Here is a 23,903-nt window from a genome sequence, read left to right as displayed (position 1 = left end):
GATTTCGGAAAAAGCCTTCTAAGCCAATCAGCGCCTTAGGACCGGAATGTCGGTTGTAAATTCTGATTGGTTTAGCAATAGTTTGTTGTGCTAAGGGCATTAACGCTGATTGCGCGCGTGTGAAATCCTTGTGGGCGACTACCAAACTCTTGTGATCTCACCAACGGACTTCTAATTAGTCAACACTGGGAACGATTGCGTACTCTTTCTGGGAACCGAAACGGTAAGGCTAGGTAGATCGACAGGTTTTGCGGCGGTAGACCAATTAGGCCGCAGACTATAATTATATATAGTCTACGTGTAGACACAACGTCGTACAATCAAAGTTGCAATTGGCAAGACTCCAGGTTATTAGTATATCTCTAGAGTAATAATAGACAATAGCGTGCGAGTTGATAAAAATTATATTGATTTTAACTAATTATTAATTTTGAACAAGTTAATATTAATTTCAAATACATTAGTATTAATTTTGAATACATTACTATTAATTTCTAATACATTAATATTAATTTTGAACCCCCAGAAATATGCCTTGGCTACGCCGTTGCTGTTTTAGGATGATCTACTGTAGGCAAAATATTCTATTCAACAACCATCAGTTGTAATTATTTGACATGGTGGAAAACGTTAGTGTGATAGTACTAATGCTGGTCCTAGGACCAACCGCAATATATTGAGAAGAGGCGGTACCATCCCAGACCCGTGGAGGACGATTTTGTATCGGCGCTACATGGGTCTGGGAGGCCGAGGCTACTCTCTGACCGATTGACATGCCCCATTTGTCAATTGGCAACGCGAGAACCTAGGGTTACGAAGTGTGGTCACCAGTTCTGTTTTGAATGCTTGAGGCCCCTCATTAGGGATGGCAAAATGACATGCCCTCTGTGTAGAGAGGAACTGAAGGAAGCGGAGATCTACCCAAACAACAAGGACAAACGCGACATTCTGAGTCTGAAGATTCGTTGTGATAAGCACGAGGAAGGGTGCCACTGGATTGGTGAACTACGAGAGCGCAATGAACACAACCAGGAATGTGGCCATGTAGCTGAACTGTGTGGCAATAATTGTGGAGAACTGGTGATGAGGAAGGACAGAAAGAACCACGAAAAGGATGAATGTAGCCGACGGATCGTAGGCTGTTGTTATTGTGATGAAGTTCTGGAACATAGATTGTTGTCTCCTCATTACACAACATGTGCCGAGTATCCTGCTAGTTGTCCTCATCAGTGTGGAAGGCAGGCTGCTCAGAAAAACATGGAAACGCACACTAGCAGAGAGGGTCAGTGCCCTAACAGTCCTTTTCAGTGTGAATTTACATCAGTGGGTTGTCAATTTGTTGGGAATAGAAAGGAGTTGCAGTATCATTTGGACAAGGGCACTGTTCATCACCTCAGTTTGGCTGTGAGATTACTGCACAGTGTAACAGAGAGATTGGCAGTTACTGAAACAAGACAAAAAGAAACAGATAGTAAGCTAGCAGAGACAGAGAAACAGCAAGAAGTGACAAAGAAGCTTTTTGAACAGAAACAGAAACAAACAGATAGGAAGTTGGAAGAGGCTAAGGAAAAGCAAAAAGAAACAGAAGGTAAATTAGCAGAGACTGAGATAAAGCAAAGAGAAACAGAAGCTAAGTTGGCAGAGGTTGAGAAAAAACAAAAATACACAGAAGCTAATTTAGCAGAGGCTGAGAAAAAGACAGAAGGTAAATTAGTAGCTGCTGAGCGAAAGCAGAAAACAGGATTTGAAACAGTAAAACAAGCACTGGAGTCTGAACTGAAATCATTAAAAGCAGTCACATTTTTTATTATTCCAGGCTAGAGAAATTCTGTGGAATCAGTAGACTTTGTGAGGACTGCGCTAGGTGACCGGAGGCAAGTTATACTTCAGTCGAACAAGCATTTTGTCCTTTTCTGGAAGATAAAATTTTCTGTTAAAACAGATGAAGCAATATTTTTATCTGACAAATTTTATGTTGAAAATTCAGGATTGCATTTGCAGCTTGCTCTGAGGCTTGAACATAAACATGGGCATAATTCGGCATATGTCACTGTTTTTCATGTCAGAGGAAGGTATGATAAACAAGTACATCAGTGTGTGCATGAAATGTCAATATGTTTCCTAAACCAGCAGCCACTTAAACGACAGGACAACTTAATGGTCACTGACTTGATTGATTTTGGTTCCAAAATTTCTCCTTCAGTTGTTTCCTCCATGTACTCGACTAAATCAAAGCATTTAGCAAAGCAATCTGTTTGGGAAGACTGTCTGTTCAAGCTTGACTGGAAATTTCCTGAAATGAAAGACTCTCAACATGATGATTTGTTGGTTACGTTTCATCTGAAATAGTTGACTAGAAGATGAAAGAAGTGCATTTAGGTGTTACAATACTTGTTTAGTTTGTAGTCAACTCATTACGTTTATTGTTTGTCTATCTTGTTGCTGTTGAGCAATATTGTTACTTTGAATACCCTCTACTTGTTGTCCTCCCACATGTAGTATTACGTGAAAACATATTTTTCTTGATGCTGCCAATGAATGCTATTCAGGAGAGTAGAAATCGAAAATTGCATACTGATATATCTATTACTGACGTTGAATTGAATATCACTTCAACAGATTTTGTAATAGATTTCAAGTGTTTTAATTCCCTTTCATTATGGAAATGAATGATTTCTACAACATGATTTCTACTTTAGCACTTTTTGGCTTGAGATAAAACGTGCTGCATGATTATTGCAGCAGTTTGTAGCTTAGCAATGAAAGCTATTTTAATTCAACAACTATCATTAACTTAATTAATATTATTTTTAGGTAGTGGAAACTCAATCAGAAAGGACTGTACGGCACATCCTTCTGCAATTAGTTCAAGGAGTTCCTGCGGGTCACGTGTAAATTATGTAAAAGACCATAGAGGATTACTTTGAACCTCTGTGACGGACCGACCGATTGATATACCCTAATTTACAACAAAAGAGACAAGGATTAGGAGGTGCGGTTACCAGTTCTGACGCCCGACGCGACGCCCTTCAGCAATGCAAAATATTACAATTATTCAACAATGATCAATAGTTTAGATGTGCTTTTGACGTGGTGGAAGTTCTGTGCTCCAACTACAGTGACAGTAGTAGCCGCTGGTGTGTTGACAGAAATGTACTTGGGGAAAAACAAGCAAACGATGGCATTTAATATACCTACAATCACAGGGAAGTTGTAAGTAGATAATCTACAGTAAATGACACATGCGCTTAGATGTTTACTTTTAAAGTAAATTCTAAGACTCGTTGCCTTGTTCTGTGTAATAGTTCTTTCATCCTCTCTACATCTTGTGTACAGTGACAAATAATAAACCTACTTATCTCTATTATAGACAATCATTAGAAGATCTCTCGGTATGACTAAATTAGACTGTAATGAAAGCATGTACATGTCCACCAAAGGCTCAAGGCTCGGCAAACGCTGATATAGGTGAATTATGTTGATCTCTGATTTGTGGAATAGCTACCCTCACCCCACCTGCTGCAGACTTCTGATACCCCAAATCATCCTCATCCTCTTCGTCGACTGATTCTCTCCATTTCAAATATGCTAGTTTCTCTGATAACGTTCCATTAGAAGGAAATCTCCTCACAGGTTTCTGACTACTTTTCTCCTCCATAATCTCAACTTCCACTTCACCGGCTGGTGCTGGGACAAGCATTTCCTCTGAAGTTACAGTTTGACTTACCAAATGAGCAGGTATGAGAGATGGAGGAGGACCAGGTGTTGAACTAGGACTGTTTGATGCTACAGGTTTTCCACTCTCATTGACTGTCCCTACTTGCATTTCAGCAATACTAGTGCGTCGCCTTGGTTTCCGTCGTTTGGCATCAACTGAAATCTCTACAGCTGGTGTTTTTACCAAAGGTGGAGCAGCCGTGCCATTCAGTTTTCGACCAATATCTGCTTCTGACCTTCTCCTCTGCATTGCCCCAGCAACCCTTTGTCTTAATCGAGCATTCAGAGTTGACATAACTTGAGAATCTGTCCGATGAATACTGTTGCTTCTCGGCCGAGAAATACGAGAGTTTGTCTGTGAAAATTCCTCCTGATAGTCACAGAAACTCAATTTTCTCTCAGGATGCTCTTCCAGATACTTCATATAAGCAAGCTTTTCAGACAAAGTGGCTTGATCAGGAAACAGACTCTCAACAGGCACCTCTGGCAGATGTAGATCAATGTCCTTGCCTTGCTGTTTACTTCCAGAAGCAACATGAGATTGACTCTGATACGCATCACCACCACCAGCATTACTAGACACAATCACTTGAGCAGCAGCCACAGGTCCAGATGTGAAAGAGGGACTGACAGGAACTAAACTGGGCAAAATAAACGCACCACCACTGCTCGGCGTCAGCGGCACTTGCAGATATCCGAACTCCGACGCACAGAGAGGACTCGGCAGCGCAACCACCGGCGCAACCGGAAACGTAAAAGTCTGACTAGCAAACGCGCTGCTCGTCAAAGCAACACTAGGACTCGACAACAAACTACCAGACAACGGAGTCCGCACGGAATCAACAACCGCACTCTGCAGGCTAACAGTCGACGGATTATTTGACCAGTCAGGTGAGAAGTCCGTCGAAAGACGCGAGTGTTTGGTGGGCGGCTCCTCCTCCTCCTCTTCCTTTTCTACGTACAACACACAAGACACCATACACTCACTCAAAACAATGAAAACAACGCGTTGCCTACCAGAATTAGAAAGCAGCTGGAGAGGAGGCATGCGCGCGGCCTGAACGACGAGAACCTCCAATGAGTCACCATCGGTGAGACCACCGTAGTTCTCCTCAGTCAGGAGACTGCCATTGAGCGTGCGCAGCTGTATATGCCGCGGTGCATCGACGCCTTTCTCGACCTCCAACGACTGTCGGACATTCTCCAGGAGAGATTCCAGGCCACCGGCGATGGGCACCCGCACTGAGCGCTCGTCGCTCGAGCCCAGGTTGATTGTGACCGACATGCAGGCGTCTGAGTGACTTCTCTCCTAGTGAAATCGATTGTGTTCTTGTTCGACTGCCGTTTGAGAGGGGTGTTGCTACACCACCCACACTTGCGGTCGAAAACAATGTGGTTGAGTTGTGGCGCACAGGAAGCGGAAGACAGAATAAGCATAGAACATGAAGGACAAAATGATATTATCAGGGACGTTTACAGTAATCCGGGTTACTACATCACGTGATGTGGCTGGCGCGTTACTCAAAAATAGTTTTTAACTTTTATTGTTAGTAGATAGCACCTACTTTTGCGTTTAAAAACAACATGGTCTATTTTTAACGTACAGTAAGCGAAAGGCAGAACAAGTGCATATTATGTCAACACTACACGATGTACACGTGTACAACAAATTTATTATCCGGGTTATATAATAGTCCGGGTTATTAAGTGTTAGTCACGTGGTTTGTCAGGCGCGTTGCTCAAAAAAAATTGGTTGTAGTTACCGGACGTGTGAGGTCTTCTTGCTGTCTACGCAATGCGGTTGATGTGCCAAATATGTCAAGAGCGTCTGGAGTCTGATATCACGTGTGGACCGTGTATCCTTTCCAAACAGTCTGCACGACGCTTTTCGTCTCTTTGTCTGCTGCTCAAGAGTTTAGCTTGATTTAATAAACTGTTTAGTGACAGTGCAGCGGCTTTTGTTGGGTTGCATCGCGTGTTCTGTGTTCGTACGTTCCCGTATAATTGGATGTTGCATCCTTGACTTGTTTTGTCAGGCGGACACACATTTCATCATGATTGGTAATATCTCATAGACGTGTACATTGTGTCATTTCTATTGTACTTTGAAATTTAATTTTAAAGTAAATTTAATTTTTAGTCTAAATCTATTTTTAGAATTTATTTATTTGGTAATTTATTTTTTATTTTAAATCTATTTTTAAAATTTATTTATTTTGTAATTTATTCTATTTTAAATCTGTTTAAAATTTATTTATTTGGTAATTTATTTTTTATTCTAAATCTATTTTTAAAATTTATTTATTTGGTAATTTATTTTTTTACTCTAAATCCATGTTTAGAATTTATTTATTTGTTAACTTATTTTTTTATTCTAAATCTATGTTCAGAATTTATTTATTTGGTAATTTATTTTTATTCTAAATCTATGTTTAGAATTTATTTATTTGGTAATTTATTTTTATTTGAAAAACAGTTTTTAATTACTTTTTGTTTTAGTACTTAAATTTTTAAAAAATTAAGACTAAAATTAAAGTTTTGTATTTGAGGATTACTTCTTGTGTGTGTTGGATTTGTAATGTTAGTCATGTGATCATTATATATATATATATATATATATATATATATATATATATATACTGCTAGTCACGTGATCATCACTCATTACACACATGTAGTTAGTCTTCAAACCATAATAAGAGAAAATGCATTATACCCCTAATTACACGTGTACACATCTCAGATTTTAGTGTAGACATGAAACATGCCAACTGATTGTATAAGGTGGTGGTGTGTTATTTAGCTGTATGAGATGGCTCAGGCAGAGCTCGACGTGTCCGATATGTCGAAACTCGTGCAGTCCCAGTCAGATGGTGAAACTCTTCTTTGATAAATGGAGTACGTCCGAAGATGACAAACATAATTTGACAATGGAAGATGTCCAGGTACAAAGACATGCACTGGTTCCATATGATGTTTAGGTTATCATATGATTAGTGCGCTGTATGGCTTTTACAAGCATGAGGGGTGGGGTTATCACCTGAGATGAAGCCACGGGTCTATAACCTCACTTCAAGTGCTGTAAAAGCCATACAATGTAGCATGCTAATCATATGATAAGTACAGTTGTCCTTCCCAATTGCGATCACCCCAAAAGCCCATCAAACTTGGTTGTAAAACAGAGGTGGTCTCCTGGAGGTGCACGTGATTGCTCCAGAGGTGTACATGTGACATGCTTACTACTCATGTGACTTCTGTAATACTAGGGAGGGGAACTTAACTGTACGTGCAAATGTCCTTCCATCATTACACACTGAGACTAGCTTTCTACATTGTACATTTATCCATCTGTTACAGTCAGTAATCATGTTCTGCCTGAAAAACTGTGTAATTCTACTTTGGATGTTGACTGTCTGCGAGGTTTATTCTAACTTTTCAACAATTCCTTGGCTTATTGGCAGTCAGTTGCAATAATTTAACATCGCCGTGACCAACAGCAAAACCTTTAAGTCGGCGTAGGTAGACAGCACCTCCCTCTCACACAGATATTCATCATGTTTACCATCACCAAGGTCTACCTCATCACCGTCTTCCACATTTGTGCTCCTGAGACATACCAAACAGCTTCCAAGAGTAGTTGTAGACACGTGTTTCCTGGACGTGTTCACCAATATCTTATTGAACATGTACAGAGGCCTGGTTGGTCGCTAACAGAGGTTCACGTGACACATTTTAGCAATCTCTGGTCGCGTTACAGAGGTGGTAGCTGCTATACAAATTTGGTTCGTGCGCAGCTAATGTGGTCGTAAATAGGAGGTAGTTGCAGATGAGAGGTGTTGCACATGGGAGGACTACTGTAATTTATATCATGGTCACATGGCATGTATATGATAGTAAGTGAGAGTGTGTTAATAAACTAGGAGTAACTTATTGCACACGTGCTGTGCAATACATCATATACAGTGGCACCATCTAAATACGCGCTCATGACTGGTCGTATGTCACGTGACCATGGCATAACATTATTCATTGCAATATGGTTAACAGTGGGCGAAGTTGGGCAGTAGCAGTTTATTGCCATTACTTATTGTATGTTAGTAGCTCAATGACTATAACCTGTACTTTATATAACACGTATGCTCTATGAGTTTTCATTGCAGTTGATGACTTATATAATTCTGATGCTTGTTGTTTAGTGATTAAGGTCTTTAGTATTATTTCTTAGTGTTTGTATTCTGTTTAGGTTGAACTGGAGTCATGTAGAAATGAAGTGCAAGACAAAGGTAATACACATACTTATTGATGTACAATATTAATGAATTTTTGATAGACAGACACACAAACTGGCAGACAGACAGACAGATAGACAGACAGACAGACAGGCAGACAGACAGATGGACAGACTCACTGACTGATAGACAGACAGACAGACTGACTGACTGACTGACTTATAGACAGACAGACAGAAAGACAGACTAATTATTGGACTTTTGGCTAGATGCTAGTCCGGAAAGACATGACAAAACAGAGTTTATGTATACATATACCACTGTCTCTTTCAATAGAGAGAGAATTGAATAAAAGAGATTCTACAATCCAAGCTCTTCACGATGAAATCGCAACTTGGGAAGGTCGTCATCAATCAGTATGCAGTCAGCTAAGAGAGGAACAGTCCATAAGAAACACCCTCACGGTAAAATAGTTTTACTATTGAGAGTGTTATTATTATGTTGGCGTGGTACTAAGCACCAGTATTTAGCATTGTGTATGCAAGGTCAACAATTGGCGTGTGTTGTATACATATCTTTAGAGTTTTAGCGTAGTGTCTTTTATTGTAGAAACAGATATCGGCAATGGACAGAGAGATAGCAAAAAAGCAACGTGTTGAAGCTGAATGTCAAGTCCTTAGTCAACGACTTTCTCTTTTTGAAAAGTATGTTTGTAATGGTGCATAATGTAGTATAGTATAGTATGTATGTATGTATGTATGTATGTATGTATGTATGTATGTATGTATGTATGTATGTATGAAAAACATGTATATATGTACGTAGTCTCGCATAGCCAGACCCTTCCCCGCAGCATATGAAGTTTATGCTTCGGGGAAGGGTCTGGTTATGCGAGGCTAGAATGTAAGTATGTATGAATGTTACGTATATGTATGTATGGATGCTGCTTCAAACAGTTTATTGGGTTCTCTTTGTCTTTCTGATTATTCACGTACCTCCTTGTTTGCAATCATTTTCGATCTGTTTTTATCGGCTTAATCATTTGTTTTTATCTGTTTATTGGTTTGTTTATGTGTTGTTTTGCTTGTCTATTTATTTGTTTGTTTGCATGATGCTTTCATGTTTGCTCATTTTGGAACTCGTGAACTACTTTCTTTTATTTGAATAATGTTATTTGTTTTGTTGTCAGTGTTGAGGCAGTCATTCGATCAAATAAAGAAGAAGTGGCCGAGATGATGCACAAGTACAGAGGAGACTCATCACCAGCCGCTTGCAACAATTTAGCCACTTGCTTGACAATGCTTAAAAAGTATGTTGGCCTAATAACTAATTTTATCATGTAGGACCGTGTAGGTTTATGGACGTTGGAGCTAGACCAACAGTAGAAAACTAAAGTTTGTTGCAATATGCAGTGATGCTCTGGTTAGCTAATAGACTACACAGATAGTTGCAGAAATGTTGAGTGTCTATATAATGGCAGTGCAAATCTTATCATAGTAAGTAGATCTTAGTTTACAGGCTGAATATGTTTTGGAGAAATCAATGCATAAACAGCCCTGCCACTTAATCAAACATATGAATATAAAATGACCATCACATATTTAAGTGTGTGGCTTCTATTTGACATGTTTTTCAGTGAGTATGAGCTGCTTAAATCAAAGAAAAAGGATGCTGTTGAGCAGAAAAACAGTTTGCAAAGAGAGTTGTCTCAGCAGAAACTTCAAGGTTACAGAGTGGAGATGCAACTCAAAGTTTGTCAAGGTCATCTTACCGAGGCAACAAACGATATCAGTTTGTTGCAAGGAGAAAGAGAGGTCTGTGATGATAGTTGGTGTGTGTGTGTGTGTGTGTGTGTGTGTGTGTGTGTGTGTGTGTGTGTGTGTGTGTGTGTGTGTGTGTTCCCAGATGTTTGATGGCGGTGCACATAGTTCGCTGAGCTCTGTGTTGATCGCCTCTCATGACTCCATCAATTATGTTTTGGATGCACCCCGTGAGGCTTGACGTCTGTTGGTTGTCCCGAACTTTGGTCCATCAGCAGGAACTCGGTTTCGTGAGAGTGAGTGTACGGTCTGCACAACCGGGCTTTCACTGAAATCTCTTCGTGGGCAAGCTTCTCTACATAACGTCTCATAATGTGTGTGTGTGGTGCTGTAGCTCAATTGGTTAGAGAGTGCAATTGGAGAATGGAAACATCCGGGACCTTGCAGGGTTTTAAGTCCAAGTCACAGTGATGGGGAGCTATGGCTTAATTTTCTTGGGCAAGCAACTCACACACAATTGCCTCTCTTGACTCAGGAGTATAAATGAGTACCTGGTCAAAGTCCATCAGTCACTGGGGTCCAGGTGGGACTTCGGGTGCCCACACCACAGTTGGCGTCGCAGTCGGTGCTCTTGCGAGCACCTGGCCACGCTCCAGGAGATCGTTTAGCACGGCTTATAGCTCCTACTTAGTATACAGGAACCCAGCCATCTGGCTGGGGGATTACCGTTTAACGGCAGCTTATCTATTTGGCATTTGCCATTTGTGTACCATTTGTTTGTCTGTCTGTTTGCTTTTACATTGTACAATGTCTGTTGTTTGTTTGTAAGTGAATCTGTTGTCAGTAAGTCTGTTCTTTCTTAATTCTGTCTGTCTAGTTGAACAGTTTGTTTGTGTTGGTCTTCTTGTAGTCACTACATTATTATAGCGGTAGTCACTCGGATTTCATTTACTAACAGCGACTTGTTTGCATGTTTATGTAGGGTCTGCATAAGAAAATCAAGGCCCTAGAGCAAGCCTTAGTTTCTCCAGGCTCAAAATCGAAGCTGACACGCATTTTGGAAAGGTCAGTCTCTGTTGTTGAAGACTGTAATATATCTGAGTCTCAGGTACACTGATGTAGTCATCTAGGAGCTAACTGAGTTTAATATGTGCAGTGTGTAGTTGAATTTTTTTTAATATACAGTGTATTATCTCAAATGCATCTCATATGTTGATGGTCAATAACACGACTGCTGAAGTCAGCAAGCGTAAATAGGCTAGGTCAAGCAATCTGTTGAGTACAGTAACTGTATTAGTGTAACTTAACTGTATACATGTTATTTGATCAGGGTATTGTTGTGTTGATGTACTACATAATGTACCATTGATGCTATCAAGGAAATGAATAAATATTGGAACGACATGAGACATAGTGTTCAGCTGCAGATTTTAGTCGAATATCAGCAACTTGTTAGACTTGTTTGAATTCTCTTTTACTGACATTGATATAACAGTTGGCCCAAGGTCCAGCCAGTCTCCCTCTACAAGGCGGCTTTCACCTTCTAGGGAAAAAGTAATAGCAGTCAGACCCTCAACTTTAACAGAACAGTTGACTCACTGACTTGACTGACTGATTGCATGGGTACTTGTATTGGACAACAGATTAAGGGAAGGGCACACAAGATCAGAATTGTTGTCACGTTTTAGTAAATACTATTTGTCAGCTGAATTGCACTCTTTCTGTACTAGTCCTTTACCTGAAAGGATGGGGCGACTCTTTCTTCCCGGTCATGAAGATTCCGAAAGAAACAAAAGAGTTGTGCTGGAGACTCCTCAAAGAAAGAACACTTCGTCATTCAAGCAGAGAGACGATACTCACCAAGATTCAACAAGGTCAGTGTGTAGCTTATTGTCTACCCATACTAAACGGTAGTAACAAACAACACAAAATGATGTATTCAGGCAGAGTGTAGGTTGTGGTTTATGTTGCTGGTTTGCTTGTTTCTTTTGCTCTTGTACTGCACATATTACTATTGACATTTTTGGCAGAATTGTGGCGGTTGATATTACTAGATTTTCAGTTTAGACTTTTGATACTGCAAATAGCAATTGCTTGAATCTTAGTGAATTGTGATTTGATTTCAGTGACTCCGATGATGAGAACAAACCACCCATCTTGAAATCAAAACAGGTAATTGGTAATTGTGTTTGAGCAACTGGCATCTTTATCTTTGTGTAGTTTATTAATTAATTATTATTAAACAAAACGACTGTATTTTTGGTGTTTTATTTGGGTGTGCTATGGCCATTTTGGTCTATATAACAATGAGTGCATGACATGTGTTTCCTTTATTTCCTGTGCAGTGCTAGATTGCATGTGAAAGATTCATCGATGACTTACTAACTTAAAGTAGCAAGTATACGTAACTTGTGTGTGTGTGTGTGTGTGTGTGTGTGTGTGTGTGTGTGTGTGTGTGTGTGTGTGTGTATTTACCTAAATTGCTATTCTGGTGTTAGATGAAACTTGACGTAGACCATCGTTGTCCCATCACTGGGAACGACTCTGCTCAATCCAGTAAATATCAAGTCCAGCGGAAGATTGCACAGCAGGATACAGACTCTCAGGTACGAAACTACATCTCGCTTGCTTTCGGTAACCAATACGCTGTCATCTAGTTTTTGATTGTATTTCTTAATGATATCAGCTTGAATGCATATGAGGTGTACAAAATTTTTGAAATTTTAGTAGTACAAAGCAATGAGATGCTGGCCCACGACCCTTCCAGCCATTTCAATTTTCAAATTCAATTTTTTGAATTACTTCAATTTGTTGTCAAGGCTTTTCAATTTTACAGAAAGATTGAATTTGGCCGCCAAATTTCTAGTTCAATTTTTAATTTTCAATTTTCATTTTTTGTTATGTATGTAGTTGACATCTTTTTTTGCAGTTTGTTCGAAAAGGCTACAATGGTTTTGGGGGACACTCGAAAGTCCGATTGAAGGTGCAGAAATCTGTATGTGTAGACTGTCGTTTTGAATAAAGTAAATCTGGTTTAGCGAAAATTGAAGAATTCGGTGCTGAAACAAACAGCACTCAATCAATTGAAACACAAAGCAACGCTCGGTAAACCTCCACCACTGCCATCACTGAGTGTACCATCGTCTTCATTGGGGTACATAGACTTAGACTAGATTAGGCAATCAATCAGCCGACAGACAGAGAGTAAGAGTATATACGTAGTATGGTCACTTATAGTGAAGCAGAGATTTCTTGTGTTTTTGGTTATTGTAAATTGGCTAGATGGCGTGAAATGAATTTAGCAAAGCATGTATATGGTACAGTACCAGACAATCTCGCTTATCAGGACTACGGGTTAGAAGTCTGGATAACTGAGTGTCTGGATATAATCAAAGTTGATAAGTATCAACTAATTTTCCTCAAGACCACGCTCTGTGTGTACAGTGCATTCATGTCACTAGAAGAGTCATCAACAGCTACCTATTTATTACATTATTACGTTCTCTGTTATGTATTCGCTCATTTGTGAAAGGCTGTACCTACAGCATATCGATCTATTATAGTACGAGCTAAGTGAAATATATTGTGCCTTTATCCAGGAACGCAAAAAGTTGGGGGAGAGGCCACAGAATTAGTCCGGATATAATCTCGGTTGTACAGTATACCCAACCTATGCCCAACGTGAGTAAACGGAAACCGGACATTGCCAGGTCATGTGAGTCTGGGGCATCAGTAAATTAATGGCATCCGTTTGCATGTACAGCAGATATGCATGTTCACAGACAGCTTTCTCGCAGTGTTTCTATTACATTTTGTTTAATAAAATTTTTCAATAATAAAACGAGGAGTAAAACTACCAGTGGTCAGTTGCTACTGACGACGAGGACCTACTCTAGTGTGTTAACACAGCCGGTCCTTCTGTTTGTTGGTCGGTAAGAATTTCTGAATCTGCATGGCAACAGGTGATATTGATGTAGGATACAAACCATTTAAATCACATGACACTGTTTATTCAGTGACTATTCGTATAAGTAATACAGCTGTACACATAGTCTGTTGTAAACTATTGATTTTCCTCATATCGGACTGGAAAGCTTGTGCGACATCAATTCACAAACAGCCACCTCTCATTTTCTTGTGGCTTACAATACAAGTGATAGTGTTGTCATCCATCATCATCCCTCTCTTGGAGATACAGCAATGTTCTATTTCTGATCTCCAGCTGCTTCAAAGTCATTTCCAACTCGCTCTCTCCCAAACATTTCTCGGCCAAACCACCAACTAGCAATTCACAGCATCCAGGCAGCGAACCACCACTGACCTCCTCGGCATAGCAAACGACACTCCCAAGCTTGTCGTTCTCATGAAACCGTCTCTCGACTCGTCGACCGTCTAACAATCTCAGACCGACAGTAACACACGTGCTCGACAATGGTGGCTCATCGGGCAGCGGAAAACGAGCAGAATACTTCTGATTCTGACTCGACATGACTACATGCTCATGCACAGAACATCCACTGTCTTGTGTCCCGATGGCGGGCAGCACTTGTGACCGTCTCAGACTGTGTCTGTTGTTTCGACTTATCAAGAGAGGAACGCGACTGTCTCCCAACACACTCACAGCCGACGGCCTGTCTAACGAACTGACACTCTCGCTGCCTAATTTCACGCGCATTTGAGGCGTCTTTCGACCGTTTCCTCTCGTGAAGTCGACCGTTTTTCTTGCCGGTGGCTTTGGAACTAATATCTCTCGCACTCTGTCGCCGTCCATTGCGCTCATTAGTTTAAAACGTCGCCCACCTCTGGCCCTCACCGTATCTTGCGTCGACGACCCCATGATTTGCCACCGTCGCCACGACGCCTAGTGTTGTTAGGTCACGTGATCCTTTTTAACAACGATCACGTGACCATGCTTTTTGAATTGCAAAGTTAATGCTAAAATTTTCTGTTAATCAAAATTATTTTGAATGCAATCCAAATTCAAAGTCATGAGACCTACTTTTACGAATGGTCACGTGACCCAACCCAACAGCCCCGCTATACGCATGCTCATACTTAGCGCCGTGTCTGTAAGCTTTGGCGCGGAATGGCTGATAGTGCGGACTGGGCTGCTGAAGTAGATAGTCAAGAGCGCGAGCTCTCTAACAGAGTAAGCATATTTTGGACACGACGGACCCTGAATGGGCCACGTGTTTCATTTTGCGACCGGAAGTTGAGAATATTTGCGTGTTTCTATTGTTTTGTAGGTCAAAGGGATCGGGATAAGCGATGCAAAGACTACGTCTACCCCTACAACGTCGGCACCTACGGTAACATCGGCACCTGCGGTAGCGTCGGTTGAAGACGACGATTGGAATGAATCACCGACCGTCACAGCTGATGGCGACGATCAAGGTCTCAAACACGGATTGCATAATGAGAGGCATACGATAATGCACGCAATTGTGGCGTTTGGCTAGTTTTTCAGGTGGGGTTTCGTTGAACTCCAATATGAACGATAGTTATCCGGGAACTACGTTACTTAGGTAATTCGGGAACTATAGTTATTAGAAAGTAGATGCAAATAACTGTAATTTAGGGTTACCTGTCATGTTGCTGAAAGTTTTGTTTTCTTTGAAGTTTGGAAATTGCTGTTGAAATGGCATCGACAGACTAGATGCACAAACAATCAAATAGCTATGGTATATGAGATGAAATATTGGCAGGAATTTACAGTCCTGGTTAAAACTATTGACACAATCGGAGTTTACTTGTACTACTTTTGGAAAGTTTCTACTTTTGCTATTAATTAGTTAAGAAACCGTGCCAAATTTTTCTCAAACAGCTGAAAAGCAGTCACAAAAGCTATTCCATAGTTTGCGCATCCTCATAGAGACCTTTTCCATCATCAAACGAGTCAGGGAAAGACAACGTCACGATATTCTGTTACTATACCGTTCCAGTACCAAGAAGCCATCTAGGATCTGCTAAATTTTGCGCTTTTCTCGCTGTACTGTTTACTGAACTCTCCAGAGACTGGACACTGGAGAAGGAATTCAATGCAGAGCTTCTCGTGGAAGACCATAAACTAGCTGAAAACCATCGAACAGATTCAATTAGTAAAACATGACGCAACAAAGAACAACAAATCAGCAAACAAACTTGCACATCAGCTGGTAGCGCAGGTTTGAGTTGTCGTCAGTTCTTCCACCAGCAGAAGAGAACATGACGCAAGCTATCGCTACACTATGCTTAAGAAAATTCCGCTGCTAGTGATCATGAAGCTAAAAAACCACACTCTGGGCATCACGGTTCTCGATTGTCCCACTAGCTTACCAGATCTTGCACAAATAGAAAACTTCTGGGCAGTTATCAAGCGGCGTGTTGAGCTTCATAGGTCTCAAACATTCATGGACTTGAAGACGGCGGATTGGCACTTGCGCACGCCTTGTGATCTGTTGACGTACATCGAACGCACGTCTATCCGAATGCGCTTTTGTATAGTTCTACGCTAGTGAGGTAAATGTTATCAAAAATGAAAGGAGGACACAAGCTAATGATGGGCACTTGTGAGTTTCTAAAAGTCTAGCAAATGTACGAGCATACACAGTGTTCGAAATTGTGGTCGCCAATTCGCCAATGGTTACTAAAACTTTCCGCTGGCAATTGCATGTTTCAAAGCTAGTCGCCAGCTTTTTGGTAAAATGTGCTACATCTGCGGCGCTAAGTGGCTTGCAGCCTCTGGAGAGTCAAATTGCGCTTGTGTAGCTAATTAGCTAATCTTGTTACTGTTGAGTGGCAACATTTTATGTAACATGACACTCTGTAGTAGGCAGAATGTTTCAAAACATTTGTGTCATGTCGGATTGGTGTGACCGCATCTCATTACTCACTTCCGTGACTTCACGTATGGGGAATAGAGAGAGACGTGTGTGTACTGTACAAGTGAACATGTTGCTAGGATCAACAACACAACACAGCTGGTAGCAACACACTTGTAAGTGTGTTCACACTGTGGTTTGCAACCCTGGTTTGAGTTTGTTATCAAACGTTGCACCTGCTCCAAGGAATGCTGTTTGCACTGGGTTTGCAAACGGTACTGTACAGTAGGGACGTTGGTTTGCGGTTACTTGAGTCTGATCTGGAGCTATCAAACATTCCAGCTGTTTAGCGCGTACAGTAGTAACAAGAGTAGCATTCTGCCTAGCGCATAGTGACAAGAGTTCCAGTCTAGGGCTAGCAAGGAAATCATCGTCTTAACTGTGGTGGGTGCATTAGGAGATAAACATAAACAGCAAAAAAAAAGATCAAAACAGCATTAGGAGATAAACGGTAAATGCAATTAGACTATACAGCTAATTAGTTAAATGGTTAGTGACAAAACAATTAGATTCAGTCTAGAACTAGAGAACAACTGCATGCCAAAAATGAAGTAAGATTTACACCTCTTCACACTTCTTCTTTGAATGCTGATAATGAACAGTAATTCAATCCAACCAATCCAAACACAGTCCTAAATACTACTTTATAGAATAATTAGTTCTCTAAAAGTTGCACTGTTCTCTGGTCCATGTTGCCATTGGTGTTGTTAGTTATACCAGTTGCTGAAGATAATTTTAGTTTTAACAAGTTAACAGAGTTGCTTTAATTAATGCTTGAGTGCGGAAATTATAATTGTAAAATAATTTGTCTTGTGCATAAACCTTGTTATAGGAAGCATTAAAAATAGATGGTCTGTTGTCCAAGGCGGTTGTGACCACGCCTACTTGTTACACTGTCGACTAGCGAATTTCGGGAATTTCGAATACTGATACACAATAGTTCTCTTCTATCTAGAGAACATATGTTACATGAAAATGGATGCGTTTCTGCTCACGTTACCCATGGCCACGCCTTCAAATGTAAATGCATCAATAGTTTCGACTCGGACTGTAGTTTGGTGCTTGTTTTGAAAACGTAAAGTGTGTGAGTTTATTTAACGATTTTATATCCTGGACTATTGATATTTACCAACTATATCATACGTGACCAAGTGGTAGTGATGGAGGCAATTGAAATGGATGGAAAAATGTGGGCAGATTTATATTGTCAGCGACTTTTAATTAAATTGATAAATATTTTTTGAGATGTTGACATTTTATTGTCGTACTTTTAGATAAACCACTTGATGCTGCCGAGGCATCGTATTTGACCAAAGTGTTGAGAACGAAACTCGTCGATTCACAGGTGTTAGGGATCGAGGTCCAGAGAAGGGATCCAAACTCGCCACTGTATAGCGTCAAATCGTTCGAAGAGCTTCGACTGTAACAGCATTTTCTAAAAGTGATGAAACTGTATGTTGATGTCGTGTTTATTGTGCAGGCAGAAACAACTATTGGACGGTGTGTATGCGATGGGATTCAATAAGCCGTCAAAAATACAAGAAACGGCATTGCCAGTGTTAATGGCTCATCCGTAAGTCATTTTGCTAATTGAATTTTGGTGCAATTTGTGTGTGCTGTATCTCGTTGACGATGGTTTTTAATTGTTGTATATATTGGTTTGACTGTTTGGAGGAATTTTAGGCCTTCGAATATGATTGCGCAGTCACAGTCGGGAACCGGGAAGACAGCAGCATTTGTGCTGGCGGCATTAAGCAGAGTGAATCCTGAAAATAAGTGGCCGCAGGTATTACGTGGAAAATTAATTGATTTGTGATGGCTGCTTGTGACCGAGTGTTTGATAAGAGACGTTAGTCACTCTAGTTATTGAGCTTATCGTATTACCTCAGGCCAGACCAACTAAACTTTTGATGCTTGGATGTTTGGAACCTGGACTGACCAATTAAAATAAATTAATTAATGATCATGTGCAGTTTCATTGCACTGCATACGAATGTGGGATAAAAATGGACAATGAAACAGAGACACTGATATTGAGCGGAGCATGTAAACAGTCGCTGGACCAAATGCACAGTTAACACTTGCAGAGTCATTGATACATAGTTGTAGGAATACTACCAAGTCACTGTACATCAAGCATAATATCATTATGCACATGTACATTAAATTTTATTTTTATGTTGGTGAAGCTCAAAACTGGACTGGCAAATCTGAGCATCAAGACGTTTGATTGGTCTGGATCACCCAGAAAGGCATGGCGTTGTAACTCAAGGTTTAGCATACTGTGCTTATACATTGAGATATAAGGCCATGCTCTTTACTGTGAGGGATTAACTTGTTATCATAGCTGTGTAGTTGAAAAAAATCCCAGGATCGCAAAGTATACATCTGTACCCACCCAGTAAGACACGTCTACTCCATCAAACATCTAGAATCACTAAAGCTTATGTACTGTACCAATTTTTCTAGTAGGGGTTTTCACATTAATTTTATACTTGCTGTTGAGGCATACCATATAACCCTTTTTACCACTTTTTACCACCATGGCACATATTGTTGCGGACTTCAAAGGAAGGTGTTTATTGGAGTGCAGCACTGATTTGAGGCAGGTGTTTAATAATTTCACATGGAAACCATGGACCCAACAGCTCTGATCACAGTTATGTAGATTTACCTGTAAGTTTCACCGTATGGAAGGAAAGGAACATCGTGATCAGAGACAAATCTCTGAAAAAAACATGATTGCTATCTTGCAAATGAAATAAATACCTGTATCCTACATCAGTACAAGAGGTGAAGAAAAACAACAGTGACATCTTTTACATGTGTGTTATGACTCAACTGCTTTTGGGTGTGTCTTGGAGTATGCCTCGTTGACGATCAATCGTGCAATCAGAGACTGGATAGTGCAGTGGTAAAAGGAGGACGGTGCTGAGCGGCGCTTATAAGAGGACTGCGGTAAAAAGTGGTTATACAGTACTTCTTCGCAGAGCTATTTACAGCTGTTTTTGATAGGTGATGCCCTTGTTGATGCCTTCTGCTGCTGTTGTTTTTGCTGCTGTTGCTGTTGCTATTTTTTCTATTACAAATTTTCTATTATTGGATGAATAAACAGTTTGTCTGTCTTTCTGTCTGTCTTTCTGTCTGTTGGCTGGTCGGTCGGTTGGTCTATTTGTTTTAGTTTTGTGTCTGTTTGCTTTATTACTGGCAGCTAAGTGGTTACACTAACTGGTTTGTTTGATGTGTTTGCTGTTTAGGTGTTGATTTTGGCTCCTACGTATGAGCTGGCTTGTCAGATTGGAGATGTCATATCAAAAATGGCTAAGTTTATGATTAGTGTGAAGCTGACGTTTGCGATCAGAGGAGAAAAGGGTGAGCATACGTGCAGATAGTTTTCAGCAGTGGAGTCTTTCTGCTCTTGTTTCTTTACACGATTTTCACACACACACACACACACACACACACACACACACACACACACACACACACACACACACACACACACACACACACCATTCGTGCATTATGCCTACTTGACTATTTGATTGTTTGTGTAGTGGCTAGAGGATCAACCATACAAGAGCACCTCATCATTGGCACACCAGGAACTGTGCAAGACTGGATGTTCAGAAAGAGAGCATTCGACCCGAAAAAGATTGATGTTTTTGTGTTGGATGAAGCTGATATCATGATCAACACGCAAGGTTTCCAAGATCAATCCATTAGAGTTAGGAGGTAAAATGCAGTGAAATATGTCATCAGCTCATTTGTTGCCCTTCTCGCTGTTTATTTCATTTGTTCCTTGTAGTCCTACTTGTTGCAGCTTTTCTGATTAATCAATTAATTAATTATTTAATCAAGTTGTTAGTTTTTATGTAGGAGGCATATCTTGTGTGGATAGACGTCATCATTAATGATTGTAATACATTCCAAAGTTAAGGTTTTTGTAGATTATGATGCTAGTGTGGCTGTAAATGACTTAGGCACAGTGATGGTGTTAACTACATGCAGTAGGAATGTTAGACATACAGTATAGCTCAGCATTCTCAGTTGTGTGTGGAATTGATTAGATCAACTGGCTATTGCTTAGCTATGACACTTCCCAGAGTTTGAAATTGAGGGGTTTTAGTTGCAAATGGTGACCAGACTTTAAGGGATTAGTCTCTAAACCTTGCAAGGACTCGTCCACTTCTATGTATTAGTGTAATCCAATTAGATGCTCTAATTAATGCCTATCTTAGCATGTTGTTTGTCTTATGTATAACAGGAGGCTTAATCTAGTAGGCAATGTAAGTCAGGCTAGAGTGCAATTTGTGTGTATAACATGGAATCAGGGTTGAAATCAATAATATAATAACTGTTGGCAGATAACCATGCTTTTGCATGGTGGGAACTCTAAGGATGCCACTAAATTTGTTTGGCGACTAATAAACAATTTTGGGAATTTTGAACACTTCTTTCTGTCTATTTGTTTGTCCATTAGTGTGTCTGTGTCTGTGTCTGTGTCTGTGTGTATGTGTGCGTATGTGTGTGTGTGTGTATGTGTGTGTGTGTGTGTGTGTGTCTGTCTGTCTGTCTGTCTGTCTGTCTGTCTGTCTGTCTAATACATATATTTTCAACATTGAAATCTACATACAACACAACTAACCAACTGTACTGTCCCAATCGCAGATAACCTCTATCAAACTAACTAAAATACCAGTAACCTACAGAAAACAGTCTGTCTGTCTGTCTGTCTACCTGCATTTCTAATACTGGAAATCCAGAAAATTTTTATACTCATAAATTTTCCTACTTCTGCCCACGAAGTAGTTCATACACATGTTATGTTCATATGAGACATCGTTACTGTACTGTAGCCAAATTCAAGTGCATCTATCTATAAATTTTCAGTATTTGAATTTTGTTTAGAGCGTTGAGAGACGATTGTCAGGTGATGTTGTTCTCAGCTACTTACAGTGACGATGTTATGTCATTTGCAAGACGAGTTGTTGCCGAGCCTGTCATCATCAGGTTGAAAAAAGAGGAAGAAACCGTCGAGAATATTAAACAGTACTATGTTCAGTGTCGCAATGAAGATGATAAGTTCCAAGCTCTGTCGAATATCTATGGAGTGGTAACGATTGGGCAAGCAATGGTCTTTTGTCGAGTAAGATTCATATGTTAGTACTTTCTCATTTGTTTCATGTTGTGCTGGCACGGATGGGACTTAAATGGACAGACAGACAGACGAACAAATAGCCATATAGACAGACAATCAAATTACCTGGAGTCAGCGTGTACCGTCTAACTGGATATTTCTGCAGTCTTAAAGTATTTGCCCAAAGTAATGCCCGTGCCTCTATATGCCCAGGTGCAGCAGGTCAGAACTTTTAGCCCCAAAACACGCCCATGCCCAAGTATACACCTAGATAAGCATGCGGAAATAAAAAAACATGGTGTCCATAGAACATCCGTTTCCGTCAGTGTGCGTTTGATGAGCTACATGGTATCAGTATTGAGTGAAATTGCTTACTGCTAGACTCATTTCTTCAGCTGTGAGGGGCTTCAGGGTGATGATTTTGGTTTGCGTATGTGGTTAGTTTCTGCGTGTATGCTGATTTTTGATGTTAGTTTCTGAGTGTATGATATTTGATCTTGCAAATGGATAATTGCAGACATTTGTGGTATTTCTGTCTTTGAGTGTTTAGATGATGACTGGCCAAACGACAGCATTTTGCGGCCATGTATACGCCTAGAACCAAAATAACGCTTATGCCCTATTATACACCCGGGAAAAAATGTTTCTTTTCTATACGCCCAGGGCGTTAGTACGGGCGAATACGGTAGTGCAATTTGAGAATTTAAACTAGTGCATATTGATTTCAACACTTGATACCTTGCTCAGGTATCGTCGCTTGAATAGGCTGACAGTGCTCTCACGATTTCCAGGAATGTCGTCTTGGAACTTGAGGACGGCTGACTTCTTTCGGTGTTTAGCTACATGTTAACCGATTTGGCTCGCTGCTTATCAGAGTAGACTATATCCCGTTTCGTGCCTTGTTGCTCATCGCTTTGCTCACTAATCACATGGGATACAGCGCGGTTTGCTTCGCATGTGACTTTGATGCCAGTCTCCTGTGGTGTAGGAAGGGTTCTGAAGTAGCAACGTATGCTTACACCAAAGTGACCTTCACACACATGGCAGTACACATACAAATGTCTGAACTGCACATATGTCAGAATTGGAGTTATTCTCACCTGTCTCCTGTGGTCAGACTGATCATAGTACTTTGTAGCTACATTGTAAGTGTACAATTTGTTATTCTGTTTGTAGTATACTGTGGACAGACAGTAGACAGAGTGGACAGATTGGTGGCTGCACCTTGCAGCAAGCAGACTACAGTCAGAGAACGACAGCCATATGTAAAGTAGTACATCAAGAATGTCGGGCTCAAGGCGGATCTATTTAGTTGTATGCCTATAGCAATACTTTGAGTTGTAGGCATGTGTTGATATACTCAGTGTGTTGATATACGACCATGTTGTTTATTTGTCAACATTATAATTACCAGGTAGACGTTTGAATTATTGTTGTAATCGTGTTACTGAATCTATTGCAGACAAAAAAGTCTGCTGCTTGGCTGGCACAGAAAATGACCTCCGATGGCCATGCTGTTGGCCTCCTAACGGGAGACATCACTGTTGAACAGCGGATAGCTGTTCTAAATCGCTTCCGTGAAGGAAAAGAAAAGCTCCTTGTTACGACAAATGTCTGTGCCAGAGGCATTGATGTCGAACAAGTCACTGTAGTAGTGAACTACGATGTTCCACTCGACACAGAAATGAAACCAGACTATGAGACTTACTTGCATCGTATTGGCAGGACTGGCCGGTTTGGCAAATCAGGTCTTGCAATCAACTTTGTCGATGGGCGTCGTTCACATGAGAATCTGATGAAGATAGAGGAACATTTTGGGAAGAAGATATTGAAGTTATCTACGGACGATGTCGAGGAGATGGAGAAATTAAATCAGTAGCAATAATGACTGCAAGTTTCTAATGCACTTTGTTACGGTTACTGATGATGCTTTTATGTCCAAGCAAATGAAGACTAATAAAAGTCACTAACCGTTTTGATTGCTAGTTATCCTACTGGTCTCTTTGCACTGTTAATTAACAGCAAGTTTATGGCTGAGTGTTGATTTTCATAATGAAACAGTGCACTACAGGAATTCTGGCATTATTTTGATGGGGCACCATTTGTTGTTGCTACACAGACATTATGTTTGCCATTGTAGTTTAGTTAATTCATCGAATGTAAGTGCTTTGTTTGATCACTGCTGAAGTTGCAGAAA

The 23,903-nt window shown here is 40.4% G+C and overlaps 5 protein-coding genes across 6 annotated transcripts; 3 read left to right on the top strand and 2 right to left on the bottom strand.

Moving 5' to 3' along the window:
* The first annotated feature begins 778 nt into the window (after positions 1-778).
* LOC134182269 (TNF receptor-associated factor 5-like) lies at positions 779-2,586 on the top strand. The gene has a single exon (XM_062649664.1). The coding sequence runs from the start codon at positions 874-876 to the stop codon at positions 1,819-1,821; it is 948 nt and encodes a 315-aa protein (XP_062505648.1). The 5' UTR covers positions 779-873; the 3' UTR covers positions 1,822-2,586.
* A 698-nt stretch (positions 2,587-3,284) lies between these two features.
* Positions 3,285-5,248, bottom strand: LOC134182129 (uncharacterized). The gene is made up of 2 exons (XM_062649476.1): positions 4,735-5,248; positions 3,285-4,671 (listed from the first exon to the last, which is right to left on the bottom strand). Exons 1-2 carry the CDS (start codon positions 5,000-5,002, stop codon positions 3,443-3,445), a joined length of 1,497 nt encoding a protein of 498 aa, XP_062505460.1. The 5' UTR covers positions 5,003-5,248; the 3' UTR covers positions 3,285-3,442.
* A 193-nt stretch (positions 5,249-5,441) lies between these two features.
* Positions 5,442-13,119, top strand: LOC134181854 (E3 ubiquitin-protein ligase TRAIP-like). The gene is made up of 14 exons (XM_062649126.1): positions 5,442-5,573; positions 5,754-5,778; positions 6,521-6,662; positions 7,961-8,000; positions 8,283-8,410; positions 8,556-8,650; positions 9,136-9,255; positions 9,583-9,760; positions 10,689-10,771; positions 11,437-11,580; positions 11,833-11,878; positions 12,205-12,312; positions 12,636-12,689; positions 12,745-13,119. The coding sequence occupies exons 1-14, from the start codon at positions 5,513-5,515 to the stop codon at positions 12,877-12,879; spliced, it is 1,359 nt and encodes a 452-aa protein (XP_062505110.1). The 5' UTR covers positions 5,442-5,512; the 3' UTR covers positions 12,880-13,119.
* Positions 13,120-13,486: 367 nt separating this feature from the next.
* Positions 13,487-14,575, bottom strand: LOC134181855 (uncharacterized). Its single transcript, XM_062649127.1, has one exon. It carries the CDS (start codon positions 14,541-14,543, stop codon positions 13,872-13,874), a length of 672 nt encoding a protein of 223 aa, XP_062505111.1. The 5' UTR covers positions 14,544-14,575; the 3' UTR covers positions 13,487-13,871.
* A 178-nt stretch (positions 14,576-14,753) lies between these two features.
* On the top strand, positions 14,754-23,780 carry LOC134181853 (ATP-dependent RNA helicase DDX19A-like). Of its 2 annotated transcripts, none has more exons than XM_062649125.1 (9): positions 14,754-14,855; positions 14,953-15,100; positions 17,841-17,988; positions 18,047-18,139; positions 18,250-18,352; positions 19,824-19,938; positions 20,124-20,301; positions 21,478-21,715; positions 23,169-23,780. In XM_062649125.1, the coding sequence occupies exons 1-9, from the start codon at positions 14,793-14,795 to the stop codon at positions 23,583-23,585; spliced, it is 1,503 nt and encodes a 500-aa protein (XP_062505109.1). In that variant the 5' UTR covers positions 14,754-14,792; the 3' UTR covers positions 23,586-23,780. The 2 variants fall into 2 exon arrangements, with proteins under 2 accessions (XP_062505109.1, XP_062505108.1); XM_062649124.1 differs by having other exon boundaries at positions 18,241-18,352.
* The last annotated feature ends 123 nt before the right edge of the window (positions 23,781-23,903 follow it).

The sequence above is a fragment of the Corticium candelabrum genome, chromosome 7, assembly GCF_963422355.1.
Source record: "Corticium candelabrum chromosome 7, ooCorCand1.1, whole genome shotgun sequence".
NCBI classification, from domain to species: Eukaryota; Metazoa; Porifera; class Homoscleromorpha; order Homosclerophorida; family Plakinidae; genus Corticium; species Corticium candelabrum.
The sequence above is the reverse complement of the archived record's forward strand: the minus strand, read 5'-3'. Positions and strand labels throughout refer to the sequence as shown.

Excerpts from the sequence above, each read along its gene's own strand:
- LOC134182269 (XM_062649664.1), top strand. The coding sequence starts at position 874 with ATGACATGCCCTCTGTGTAGAGAGGAACTGAAGGAAGCGGAGATCTAC.
- LOC134182129 (XM_062649476.1), bottom strand. The coding sequence starts at position 5,002 with ATGTCGGTCACAATCAACCTGGGCTCGAGCGACGAGCGCTCAGTGCGG. Across the intron at positions 4,672-4,734 it reads CCAGCTGCTTTCTAATTCTG|AAAAGGAAGAGGAGGAGGAG; the intron begins GTAGGCAACGCG and ends TGTTGTACGTAG.
- LOC134181854 (XM_062649126.1), top strand. The coding sequence starts at position 5,513 with ATGCGGTTGATGTGCCAAATATGTCAAGAGCGTCTGGAGTCTGATATC. Across the intron at positions 6,663-7,960 it reads TGACAATGGAAGATGTCCAG|GTTGAACTGGAGTCATGTAG; the intron begins GTACAAAGACAT and ends TATTCTGTTTAG. Across the intron at positions 8,001-8,282 it reads AAATGAAGTGCAAGACAAAG|AGAGAGAATTGAATAAAAGA; the intron begins GTAATACACATA and ends CTCTTTCAATAG.
- LOC134181855 (XM_062649127.1), bottom strand. The coding sequence starts at position 14,543 with ATGGGGTCGTCGACGCAAGATACGGTGAGGGCCAGAGGTGGGCGACGT.
- LOC134181853 (XM_062649124.1), top strand. The coding sequence starts at position 14,793 with ATGGCTGATAGTGCGGACTGGGCTGCTGAAGTAGATAGTCAAGAGCGC. Across the intron at positions 15,101-17,840 it reads AGCTGATGGCGACGATCAAG|ATAAACCACTTGATGCTGCC; the intron begins GTCTCAAACACG and ends TCGTACTTTTAG. Across the intron at positions 21,716-23,168 it reads AAGCAATGGTCTTTTGTCGA|ACAAAAAAGTCTGCTGCTTG; the intron begins GTAAGATTCATA and ends AATCTATTGCAG.